The sequence below is a fragment of the Hemiscyllium ocellatum genome, chromosome 49, assembly GCF_020745735.1.
Source record: "Hemiscyllium ocellatum isolate sHemOce1 chromosome 49, sHemOce1.pat.X.cur, whole genome shotgun sequence".
NCBI classification, from domain to species: Eukaryota; Metazoa; Chordata; class Chondrichthyes; order Orectolobiformes; family Hemiscylliidae; genus Hemiscyllium; species Hemiscyllium ocellatum.
The window spans coordinates 3,493,861-3,507,634 of NC_083449.1; the positions used below are offsets into that span (position 1 = coordinate 3,493,861).

The following is a 13,774-nucleotide window of genomic DNA, read 5'->3' on the forward strand; positions in this document are numbered from 1 at the left end:
AATGTATCGCACAGACACAGAATATCACTGGCTTCCACTTAGATACGAAAGAGTAGAAATTGATAAGTACAAGCTGATAACTACACACAATTTGACATCAGTTCTGTAGACATCTGACTTTTAATAACTGTAGTCCTTGGTCGGTCAGATCATGTTTGTTTTTAGTTCTGGGCACATTATTTAAGGAAGGCTCCTTAAGTGGGTTCATTGGAAATTTACTGGATTTCAATCACCTATGTTCCGTTGTGGCTTGTGTCTTAGAATAGCATAAACTCTGTAAATTTCCTGAAGAAGGGCTCATGCCCGAAACGTCGATTCTCCTGCTCTTTGGATGCTGCCTGACCTGCTGCACTTTTTGAGCAACACATTTTCAGCTCGGATCTCCAGCATCCGTAGTCCTCACCTTCTCCTCGATAACTACACACACACACATTCATGTTGCAGAAACAGATAAACAAATGATGACAACACAGTTACTGCAATGCAAATGTGTGACTATTAATCTCCATTCGTCGGTTTCTAAGTGACACATTAGCATTTCCGTATCTGTTATGGACAGATTAACAAAGCTAAAACTGACAGGAACAGAATGATTACTGCACTCCAAGTTTCACACAGCATAAACTGACAAGTACACTCTGATAATGACAGTCTCATATTCACAGAGCAGATTTTCACAGATACATATTGGTACCTGCACTGTTCACATTCACCAAACAGGATCTGACAGGTAGAAATCGACAAGTAAATTCACATATTGACAAGGCAGAGGTTGAGAGGCATAGATTGGTGACTGCATTCATATAGTAAAATAGGAGAAAATGACAGGCATAGATTAATATCGACAGTCTCAAAACACAGCAAGGACAGACCGGTAAATACACTCGCACATTTACAAGTCAACATTGACGGTCTCAATTCACAGAGCAAGAACAGACAGGTAAATCTATTCACATATGGGTAATGAACAGGTAGAGATTAATAGTTACATGCACATAGAAGAATCTCACCTGTACTCATTAATAACTACATTGTTATATAAATGATTAGGAATTGGGTGTTGAGATTATAATCTCTAATTCACAGTTGATACTAACCCAGGAAGAAGAGTGAATTGTGAGGATGATGCTGAGTGAGTTCACAGGGAGATTGACAACTTTACCAAATGGGCAGAAATCTGGCAGATGAATTCCAATGCAGACAAATGTAATGAAATACATTTTGCTAACAGAAACACAGAGCAACAATGCAAGGTCAATGGTACATCTTTGTAGGGAGCATTGGAGCAGAGGGACCTTGGGGTTCATGCATATCATTCTCTGAAGGTGGCCAGGCAAACTGAAACTGTTGTGAAGAAGGTTAATAGGATCCTTGCAGTTATAAATAGAGGCATTGAGTATAAAACTGAGGAAGTGATGCTATACCTCTACAAATCATTGGTCAGACCACATGTGTTCAGTTCTGGGCACTTTATTTAAGGAAGGATCTTCAAGCTCTGGAGGGGGTCCATTGGAGATTTACTAGAATACTAGCAGGAATGAAGGATTTTACATACAAGGAAGGATTAGTGACACCAGGCTTCTTCTCCTTGGAGCAGAGAAGATTTAGAGAGAGACCTTATGGAGATGTTCAAAATTATGAAGAATTTTGACAGGGGAAAGAAGAAATTTTTTATCACAAGTTGGTACGCCAGTAACTAGGGGTCACAATTTCAAGATTGTCAGCAAGAGAGCTGGGAGTCACATGAGGAGATATGTCTTTTCCCAACGTTGTTAGGATTTGGATGGTGTAGCCTGGGATTGTGGTGGAGGTAGATTCTGTATGAGGTAGGAAAAGAGCTGGACATGTATTTTACGTGATGAAGTTGGAGGACAATGAAGATAGGGCTAGGGAATGATACAGTCTTGAATTATTTCCAGCTCACTATAATTTAAATAAAAGATGCAGAGTATGTTCAGTTCATTGTCTAGTCTGCCTTGACCCATTCCCCAGGAAATCAAATGGATGCTCAAGTTAGGAAAGGACACATAAAATCTCAAATCTCTACCATCAACAGTTCGATTGTGCTACAGCCGTATAAATTGACCCACTGAGAGTTGTGGGAGAGACCATTATTCAGATGGTTTCTCAAGACAAGTCCATCTTTTGAACTGACATCTTGTTGAGTGAATTGAGACAAAACTTAGCCAAGTCGCAGAAACGTGAAGGTTGGCATAAACTTTTCCCTCTTCATCTTGACCTGGTTCCTCATCCTCTCCTGTACATTTGTGCCTCAGGATGGCATATGTGATGCAGGGTGGTTGCTGTTCCACTTGGTCAGCCTGAACACAGGTCAATACTGAAACGTAGTAGATAGGAACAGAACCAAAACTGGTGGCATTTTAGACAGAGAAGAAGGTTATCGAAAAGTATAATGGATATTTGATCAGCTAGTCCAGTGGGTCAAGGAATAACAGATGAAGTTTAATTTAGATAAATGCGAGGTGCTGCATTTTGGTAAGGCAAACCAGGGCAGGGCTTATACTGTTCATTGTATAAGTCTGGGGACTGTTTCCAAATAAAGAGACCTTGGTATGGAGATAGATTGTTCCTTGAATGTGGCATTGCAGCTAGACACGGTGGTGAAGGCGACATTTGGCACGCTTGTCTTCATTGGTCAGAGCACTGACAACAGGAGTTAGGGCATCATGTTACAGCTCTACAGGATGTTGGGGAGACCATTTTTAGAATACTGCGTACAGTTCTGGTCAGCCTACTGTAGAAAGGATGTTCTTAAGCTCGAAAGGTTACAGAAAAGATTGACAAAGATGTTACTAAGATTGCTGAGTTTGAGTTATAAGGAGAAGCTGCGTAAGCTGGGAGCTTTTCTCCCCTGGAGTGTCAGAGGCTGGTGAGGTGACCTTATTGAGGTTATAACGTCGTGAGGGGCATAGATCAGGTAAATAGGTATGGTCCTTTCCCCAGGGTAAGGATGTCCAAAACTAATGGGTATAGGTTGAAGGTGAGGGGGAAAGATTCAAAAGCAATCTGAGAGGCAAATTTATCACACGGAGGGCAGTCAGTACATGGAATGAGCTGCCAGAGGAAGTAGTAGAGGCAGGTACAATTACAACATTTCAAAGGAAAGGTATATGGATAAGAAAGGTTTAGAGCGATATGGGCCAAATGCAGACAAACTAGTTGAGTTTGGGAAACTTGGCAGGCACGGGCGGGTTGGGCCGATGGGCCTGTTTCCATGCTGTATTGCTGTATGAAAATGGATGTGAATAACAAACTTTGATTGAAAGACAACCAGTGTACAGGACGATCTGTGAATACCTGGGGCCATTATCCAGACCAATTTTTCTAAGCAAAGCATGTGATTGGAACAAGCCAAAAACTGACCCTGACAAATGTTATTTCTCTGTAGTCTGAACAGGATGTGGCCATCTCTGCCAAGGTGGGAAGTGGATGCAATTCCAAAAATGTCCTTGAACCTATCGACTTGCTCAGCCAGAGGCAGTGAAGTGTTTGCAAAGGGTTAGGAATCACGTGCAGAGCCGACTAAGGAGGCAGATTTCATTCCCTTAAGGAAAATCACAGACAGGAACAGGAGAAGGCCATTCGGCCCCTTGAGCCTGCTCAGCCATTCAATAGCATTGTGGCTGATGCCCCATTCCTCACGCTCACCTTCCTGCACTTAACATGTAACCCTCAATTCCCCGACTGATCAAGAACCTATCAATCCCAGCTTTAAACCTGCTCCTGTCCCCACACACAGCTCTCTGTGGCAAGGAGTTCCAAACACTCTCAACCTTCTGAGAGAAGAAATTCCTCCTCACCTCAGTCTTCAATTTTGAACCAGATGGTTGTTTGTTCCTGACAACAGTCATCATTAGAGTCTTAACTCCAGATCTGTTTTTGTTTAAAATCGCATTCCAAATCCACCACCTGCCTCAGCAGGATTCACATTCACATCTGCAGGGCATACCCTGGGGAGCTGAAAACATAGGATTTTGCTTCCCCATTATTTCAGAAACTGAAAGTGAATCTCATCAAAATTGAGATCAGAATAAATTGCCCCAACATTGAGCTAAACATTGATGTCGACAGAGTCCATACAGTGTGGAAAGAGACCATTCAGCCCATCCAGTCTGTCCCAAGCCAGTGAAAAGGATCCCACCCAGACCCTGACCCTACCCCCATAACCCTGCATTAACCATGGACATTCCTCTAACAAGCACATCATAGAATCCTGCAGCTCAGAAGCAGGCCTTTCAGCCTGTTGGGTCCACACCCTGACCCACTGAATAGCATCTGACCCAGACCCACCACCTCTCCAATCCCTGTAACCCTGCATTTCCCATGACTATCCCTTCTAGCCTGCATAACTCTCACACTATGGTCAACTTAGCAAGGCAAATCCATCTAAACTGCACATCTTTGGATTGTGGGAGGAAACCGGAACACCCGCAGAAAACCCATGCAGAGAAGGGGAGAATGTGCAAACTCCCAATAGGCAACCACCCGAGGCTGGAATTGTTCCTGGGTCCCTGACGCTGTGAGGCAGCAATGCTAACCATTGAGCCACTATGCCACCCAATGTTTTTGCCACTGGCCATGCAGGGGTTGGTTAGCTCAGTTGGTTTACAATGTATAGTCACGCTGACAGCATGTGGTTCACAGCTGCTCTGGTTGAGATTGCTGTGAATGATCATTCCCTGTGCCTTAGATGTGGTGACCCTCCGGTTAAACCATAAAACAGTTGTTGCTTTTGCTCTCTTTGTCTCCCCCACACCTCCCTCCCTCTCTCTCTCTCTCTCTCTGTCTAATGAGACAATGGTGACTTTACATTAACCACCTGCTAAAAACATAACTCTGCCGATTAAAAATTAACTGCCTTCTTTTTCACTGCAAAAAAACTTACGTGTTTCCTTCCTGCTGCACCATTAGAATGAGTTGTAAATAAAGAAAAGACACTTTACCAACGGTACATATCTAAATGAATTGTGAGAGGATGCACAGGGAGATTTACCAGCATACTGCCTTGGGTGCTGGAGAGTTTCAATGATTGAGAGAGGTTGGACAGACTGGGGTTGTTGTCCTTACAGCAGAGTGGATTGAAAGAGAGGGATGTATAAAATGAGAGAAGATGATAGGGGAGGCAGGAAGAAAGTTTCCCCGCTTAACGGAGGTGGGGGAAGGGTACAGATTGAAGGTAAGGATCAGGAGGTTTCGAGGGAATGTGAGGAAAATCTTGCACACTCAGAGGATGGTGTGCAATCTGGAAGTCATTGCCTGTAAGGGTGGGGGACGCAGAAAGTCTCATTACATTGAAGGAGGATTTAGATGAGTCAAACATTAAGATTGACAAGTTGCCAGGCCCGAACCAGATTTGTCCTTGGCTGCTTTTGGAAACGAGAAATGCAATTGCTTCGCCACTTGCGAAGATCTTTGCATCCTAGCTCTCCCCTGGAGTCGTACCTGAGGACTGCAGAGAGGAAATGTAATTCCTCTCTTCAAGAAAGGAAATATGGAAATCCCCGACAATTACAGACCAGTAAGTCTCATGCCTGTCGTCTGCAAGGTGTTAGAAAGGATTCTGAGGGATAGGATTTATGGCCATCTGGAAGAGCATGACTTGATTAAATGCGGTCAACACGGCTTTGAGAGGGGCAGGTCATGCCTCACAAACCTTATCGAGTTCTTTGAGGATGTGACTAGAAACGTTGATGAGGGTCGAGCTGTGGATGTGGTGTATGTGAACTTCAGCAAGGCATTTGATAAGGTTACCCATGGTAGGCTCATTCAGAAGGTCAGGAGGAATGGGATACAATGAAACTTAGCTGTCTGGATACAGAATTGGCTGGCCAACAGAAGACAGCAGTGGTAGTAGAAGGAAAATATTCTGCCTGGAAGTCAGTGGTGAGTGGTGTTCCACAGGGCTCTGTCCTTGGGCCTCTATTGTTTGTAATTTTTATTAATGACTTGGATGAGGGGATTGAAGGATGGGTCAGCAAGTTTGCAGACGACACAAAAGGTTGGAGGTGTCGTTGACTGAATAGATGGCTGTTGTAGGCTGCAGCGGGATATTGACAGGATGCAGAGATGGGCTAAGTGCTGGCAGATGGAGTTCAACCTGAATAAATGTGAGGTGATGCATTTTGGAAGGTCGAATTTGAAAGCTGAGTACAGGATTAAGGATAGGATTTTTGGCAGTGTGGAGGAACACAGGGATCTTGGTGTGCAGATACAAAGATCCCTTAAAATGGCCACCCAAGTGGAAAGGGTTGTTAAGAAAGCGTATGGTGTTTCGGCTTTCATTAACAGGGGGATTGAGTTTAAAAGTTGTAAGATCTTATTGCAGCTCTATAAAACTTTGGTTAGACCGCACTTGGAATACTGCGTCTAGTTCTGGTTGCCCTATGTGGATGCTTTGGAGAGGGTTCAGAGAAGGTTTATCTTATGAAGAGAGGTTGACTGAGCTCGGACTTCTTTCATTAGAGAAAAGGAGGAAGAGAGGGGACCTAATTGAGGTATACAAGATAATGAGAGGCATAGATAGAGTCAATAGCCAGAGAGTATTTCCCAGAGCAGAAATGGCTAACACGAGGGGTCATAGTTTTAAGCTGGTTGGAGGAAAGTATAGAGGGGATGTCAGAGGCGGGTTCTTTACACAGAGTTGGGAGAGCATGGAATGCGTTGCCAGCAGCAGTTGTGGAAGCAAGGTCATTGGGGACATTTAAGAGACTGTTGGACATGCATATGGTCACAGAAATTTGAGGGTGCATACATGAGGATCAATGGTCGGCACAACATTGTGGGCTGAAGGGCCTGTTCTGTGCTGTACTGTTCAAAAAAAAAGAACAAAAACTCTGGATACCAAGGCTATGGGGCCAAGTACTAGGGAAATGGGATTAGAGAATAGTGAGGTAGTTGTTTCTGACCAGGACAGACTCAATGGGCCTTTTCCTGGGCTGTAGACCTCTCAGAAACTATGACTCACTCACTTTGAGATGTATATTCTACACCCAAGATACCATCTAACGTGATTTTGTACATTTCATGTTCAAAGATGAGGGGTTTGTCTTCAAAAGACAGTTTGAACAGTTAAGGCCAATATGCTCTGGAGTTTAGAGGAATAAGGGAGATCCAACTGAGGGCTATAGGGTGGTAAAGGGGGTGGGATTGACAAAGGAGACAGAGAGGATGTTTCCTCAGGTGTGACAATTTAGGACGAGAGGGTCATTGTTTCACGAGAAGGGGGTGGGACAGACTGAAAAGTGAGATGTTGAGAAATGACTTCTCTCCAAGGAAGAGGGGGTGGAAATTCACCCCCCAGTGAGTGGGTGCATGTCGGGACACTAAATAAATTGAAGGAGAGGGACAGACAGATTGTCAATGAGTGAGGGTTAAAAGGGAGTGGGAGCAGGAAATTGGAGTTGAGGCTGGGATGAGATCAGTAACAGCCAGAAACAACGAGAGAAGCAGGCTCCCAAGGGCTCTGAGCCCGTATGTTCAATTGGTCATCCAGCTGCCTGCACACCTTTTAGTGTGGGTGGCTCATAGCACATGCTCAGGAAGCTCTGATTCTGAGGGCCAAAACTGTGTTTTGCATCACAGGCCATTAGTCACTAAGATAGAACAGTCATTCGGCCCATCAAGCCGGCTCTGCCATTCTGGCATGGCTGATATGTTTGTTAACATCATTCTCCTGCCTTCTCTCTGTAACAGATGATCCTCTTACTGATCAAGAACCTATCTATCTCTGTCTTAAAGACATAATGACAGCCGTCTGCAGTAATGAGTTCTACAGATTCCCCACTGTCTGGCTGAAGAAATTCCTCCTCATCTCAGTTCGAAAGAGAGTTCCCTTCACTCCGAGGCTGTGCCTTTGGGTCCTAGTCTCTCCTACTCGTGGAAACATCTTCTCCATACCCACTCTATCTGGGTCTCTCAGTATTCTCCAAATTTCAAACAGATTCTCTCTCACCCTTCTAAATTCCATTGAGTCCAGACTCAGAGACCTCAATCTCTCCTCATATGACAAGTTCTTCATCCCTGGGATTTTTCTTGTAAACCCCCTCTGGAAACCTTCCATGTTCAGCACATCCTTCCTGAGATAGGGGGCCCAAAACTGCTCACAATGTCCCAAATGTGGTCTGACCAGAGCCTGATACAGCCTCAGCAGTACATCCCTGCTCTTGTATTCTAACCCTCCCGAAATGAATGCTATCATTACATTTGCCTTCCTAACTGCCAACTGAATCTGTTTGTTAACCTGAAGAGAATCCTGAACTCGGACTCCCAAGTCCCTTTGTGCATCAGATTTCCGAACCCTTTCCCCATTTAGAAAACAGTCTCTGTCTCTGTTCTTCCTACTAAAGTACATAACTTCCCACTTTCCCACATTGTATTCCATCTGCCATTTCATTGCCCACTCTCCCAGCCTGTCCAAATCCTTCCACAGCCTCCCCACTTACTCGATACTACCTGTCCTTCCACCTATCTTTGTATCACCAAAGAAACACTCAAGATAATGAAATGGCAATGTTCCTCATGTGAATGATGCTAGACCCAGAGGGAATGGTTTCTTGCCCCAAAGACCAAGACCAGAAGGGTCCACTCTTAGACATTAAGCTGTTGTACTGGGGCAATCTACAGATTGATGTCCCAGGGCCTAAAATTTAGGCATCCCATCAAAATAAGATGAAATGAAAAGCAATTAGCCATCAGTGTAACGTTCCCTATTCCAATTCACCTTGCCCTGTTGTTAATTTAGTCGAAACTGAAAGAAACTACAAGTGAAACTGCAAGGACCACTTAATCTGACTCTAGCCTGGCATCACATGTGAACATCTAAATCCTTCTTCAATGTGATGAGGATTTCAGCCTCTCTCACCCTGTCAGGCAGTGAGTTCCAGATTCCCCACTACCCCCTGGGTGAAAAGGTTTTCCCTCACATCCCTCTCTAAACCTCCTATCCCTTACTTTCAATCTATGTCCCTCCCCTAGTCATTGATCACTCCATCAAGGGGAGAAAAGTTTCTTCCTGTGTATCCTATCTACACCCCTCTTTATTGATACATCTCAATCATGTCACCACACTCAATCTCCTCTGCTCTCAGGAAAACAACCACAGTCTGTCCAATCACTCTCCATCACTGAAACTCTCTAGCAACCAAAGTAAAATCCTGATAAATCTCCATCTGCACGCTCCCCCAGTGCTATCACATTGCTCTGATAATGTGGATTTCTATAAAGTCGCTTACAAACTTACTGTTCACTGAAACGGCGAGGAATTTGCTGTTCAGGAGAGACGCTGCATCCTGGTTAGAAGCAACACAGTGATAGTTGTCCTCTTGATGTTTGCTGATGTTGATGATTGTGTGTACGGCTCTACTGTGGTTGGAGTATTCCCAACAAGTTGCCTCACATCCTTCAGGAAAATATATTGAATTGGAGTCAAACCAAGTGGTTAAAAGGGGTGCTGTCTCCCTCCACTACCGCGTTTCCCGGAGGGCACTCAGCTCTAGGACTGACACAGGAATGCCTGTGATTAAAGCAAACTGTTAGGCACTTTTCTAAGGCAGGAATTGTTGTGCTCAGCAACAAACTGTACTCCCACCATACACTCAGAGAAAGTTACATAGTAACGGAGAGAGTCAGAGGGTCATAGAGCATAGAAAAGTATAGCACAGAACAGGCCCTTTGGCCCACGATGTTGTGCTGAGGTTTAATCCTAATGTTAAATTTCATAACTTATCCTATGCACCCCTCAACTCACTGTTATCCACGTGCATGTCTAGCAGTCGCTTCTATTGACAAAACCCGAGCCAGAGAAACAATATCCAACCTGCTGGACATACACAACAGACAATAGGATGCTGAACCTATTAACAAAGACGGCACACTTAAAGTACTGGACCTATACCTCACAACACACTTCACATTCAACAACCAGATATACGAACAAATCAACGGAACACCCATGGGCTCACCAATCTCCGGACTCTGTTTCCACTACCACAGCTGGCAACGCATTCCATGCATTCACAACTCTCTGCATAAAGAACATACCTCGGACGTCTCCTTTATACCTTCCTCCTAATATCTTCAAACTATAACTCCTCATACCAGTCAATCCTGCCCCGGGGAAAGGTCTCTGGCTATTGACTCTATCTATTCAAAGTTTGTGAGAAGATATGTAGCTCGGATGCTCGTTGTTGTGGTTCTGCTCGCCGAGCTGGGAGTTTTTGTTGCAAACGTTTCGTCCCCTTTGCTGTTCTCTGTTCCCTGGCTGTTCTCTGTTTGGCCTGCCCTATAATAGTGGTGTTGTCCCAATCGAATTCGTGTTGTATGTCATCTGAGTGTATGGCTACTTGGGGTAGTTGGTCGTGTCGTTTCGTAACTAGTTGGTGTTCGTGGATGCGAGCTGTTAGCTGTTTTCCTGTTTGTCCTATGTAGTGTTTTCTGCAGTCCTTGCATGGGATTTTGTACACTACGTTGGTTTTGCTCATGCTGGGTATTGGGTCCTTTGTCCTGGTGAGTTGTTGTCTGAGGGTGGCTGTTGGTTTGTGTGCTGTTATGAGTCCTAGTGGTCGCAGCAGTCTGGCTGTCAGGTCAGAAATGCTCCTGATGTATGGGAGTGTGGCCAGTCCTTTGGGTTGTGGCATGTCCTCATTTCGTTGTCTTTCCCTAAGGCATCTGTTGATGAAATTGTGCGGGTATCCGTTCTTGGTGAATACCTTGCATAGGTGCTCTTCTTCCTCTTTTTGTAGTTCAGGTGTGCTGCAGTGTGTTGTGGCCCTTTTGAATAATGTCCTGATGCAACTTCGTTTGTGTGTGTTGGGGTGGTTGCTTTCATAGTTCAGGACTTGGTCTGTGTGTGTGGCTTTCCTGTATACCTTCGTTGTGAATTCTCCGTTCGGTGTTCTTTGTACCATCACGTCTAGGAATGGGAGCTAGTTGCCCTTTTCTTCCTCTCTCGTGAATCAGATTCCTGAGTGTGGCGTTGATGATCCGGTGTGTGTTCTCTATTTCTGTGTTTTTAATGATTACAAAGGTGTCATCCACGTATCTGACCCAGAGTTTGGGTTGTAATTGCGTTAGAACTGTTTTTTCTAACCTTTGCATTACTGCTTCTGCTATGCGTCCAGAGATCGGTGAGCCCATGGGTGTTCCGTTGATTTGTTCGTATATCTGGTTGTTGAATGTGAAGTGTGTTGTGAGGTATAGGTCCAGTACTTTAAGTGTGCCGTCTTTGTTAATAGGTTCAGCATCCTATTGTCTGTTGTGTATGTCCAGCAGGTTGGATATTGTTTCTCTGGCTCGGGTTTTGTCAATAGAAGTGAACAGTGCCGTTACAGCAAATGAGACCATGGTTTCTTCCTTGTCTATGTGTATATTTCTGATGATGTCCAGGAATTCTTGTGTTGACTGTATAGAGTGTCTGGATCCGTTGATCAGGTGTTTCAGTTTCTGTTGTAGCTCTTTAGCCAGTTTGTGTGATGGTGTTCCTGGTAGTGATACTATGGGTCTGAGTGGGATGTCTGGTTTGTGTACTTTAGGTAGTCCATAGAATCCTAGAGGCATGGCACTCATCCAGAGATTCTATCAACAGACACATCGACCTAGACCCTATATACCGGCCACTGCAGCGGACAGCAACTGACAACCGGAAGCGGCAGATTCAAACCACTATAAATGCCGGAGGAATCAGCACAGAAGCGCTTCACAGGAGGCTCCCAAGCACTGAAGATGTCACCTAGAAAGGGGACGAAACGTTTGCAACAAAACTCCCAGCTCGGCGAGCAGAATCACAACAACTCTATCTATTCCTCTCATTATTTTGTACACCTCCATCAGGTCTCCTCTCTTTCTCCTTCTCTCCAGAGAGAAAGGTCCAAGCTTATTCAACCTTTCTTCATAAGGCAAGCCCTCCAGTCCAGGCAACATCCTGGTGAACCTTCTTTGCACCCTCTCCAAAGCCTCTGTATCTTTCATATGCTAGGGCGACCAGAACTGGACTCAATATTCCAAGTGTGGTCTCACCAAGGACTTGTAGAGCTGCAGCAAAACCTCGCGGCTCTGAAACTCGATTCCCCTGTTAATGAAAGCCAAAACACCATATGTTTTCTTAATAACCCTATCCACATGGGTGGCAACTTTGAGGGATCTATGCACTTACACACCAAGATCGCTCTGTTCTTCCACAATGCCAAGAATCCGGTCTTTAATCCTATATTCAGCATTCAAGTTTGACCTTCCAAAATGCATCACTTCGTATTTATCCAGGTTGAACTCCATCTGCCATTTCTCAGCACAGCTCTGCATCCTGTCCATGTCGCACTACAGCCTGCAATAGCCCTCTATACTATCAATGATACCTCCAACCTTTGTGTCATCTGCAAATTTATTAACTCACCCCTCAACCTCCTCACCCAAGTCATTTCTAAAAACTACAAAGAGCAGAGACCCAAGAACAGAGCCCTGCGGGACCCCACTCAACACTGATCTCCAGGCAGAATACTTTCCATCTACAATCACTCTCTGCCTTCTGTCAGCTAGCCAATTCTGAATCCAGATAGCCAAATCTCCCCGAGTCCCATAATTCCTGACTTTATGAATGAGCCTACCATGGGGATCCCTATCAAATGCCTTGCTGAAGTCCATATACACCACATCCACTGCTCGACCATCATCGACCTGTCTTGACACCTCCTCAAAAGAACTCAATAAGATTGGTGAGGCATCACCTGTCCCTCACAAAGCCATGCTGACTGCCTTTAATCATACTATGCTTTGCCAAATAGTCATAAATGCTGTCCCTCAGAATTGTTTCCAAAACTTTGCTGACCACAGACGTAAGACTGACTGGTCTGTAATTGCCAGGGATTTCCCTATTACCCTTCTTGAAAAGAAAAACAACATTCACCTCCTTCCAAATCTCCGGTACAACTCCCGTGGAGAGTGAGGAGGCAAATATCCTCGCCAGCGGATTAGCAACCTCCTTTCTTGCTTCCCGGAGTAGCCTGCAATAAATCTGGTCTGGCCCGGGGGACTTATCAATCTTAATATTTTTCAAAATTTCTAGCGCATCAACTTCATCAATCTTGATCGCGTTAAGACTGTGTCCCAGCTCCTAAGTTTTCATTTACAACAAGTTCCCTTTTCTTGGTGAAAATCAAAGCAAAAAATTCATTTAGAACTTCCCTTATCTGCTCAGACGCCACTCACAAGTTCCCTACGCTATCCCTGATCAGACCTACCTTCTCCCTGATCATTCTCTTATTCATCAAGTATGAGTAAAATGCCTTTGGACTCTCCCTAATCCTTCTTGCCAAGCCTTTCTCGTGCCCCCTCCTGACTCTCCTCAGTCCATTTCTGAGTTCCTTTCTCGCAAGCCTGTAATCCTCTAAAGCTGTGCTTAGACCCTTGCTTCCTCCACCTTACATAAGCTGTCTTCTTCCTTTTGACAAGAAGTTCCTCTGTTCTCATCATTCAAGGTTCCTTAATCTTACCCCTTCTTACCTGTCTCAGAGGACCAAGTTCATGCATCACTCGCACCAACTTCTCCTTAAATAGTCTCCACATGTCTGCTATGCCCTTTCTGTGGAACAATTGCTCCCAGTCTGTACTTCCCAAATCCTGTCTGATAGAGTTTTAATTTCCTTTTCCCCAATTAAATATGTCCCTTGGGTAATTGCTCCTTTCCCACTCCAAGGCTATGCTAAATGTGAGGCAGTTGTGATCACTTTCACCAAAGTGCTCTCCCACCGCGAGATCTGACACC

The 13,774-nt window shown here is 44.6% G+C and overlaps 1 protein-coding gene across 1 annotated transcript in view; it reads right to left on the reverse strand.

Moving 5' to 3' along the window:
- LOC132837378 (histone H4) overlaps nt 1-13,774 on the reverse strand; it is a 565,847-nt gene that overhangs the window by 410,440 nt on the left and 141,633 nt on the right. Inside the window, exon 4 of the mRNA XM_060857045.1 lies at nt 12,172-12,183. Coding sequence (XP_060713028.1) covers nt 12,172-12,183 — 12 coding nt within the window. The remainder of the gene's footprint in view (nt 1-12,171; nt 12,184-13,774) is intronic.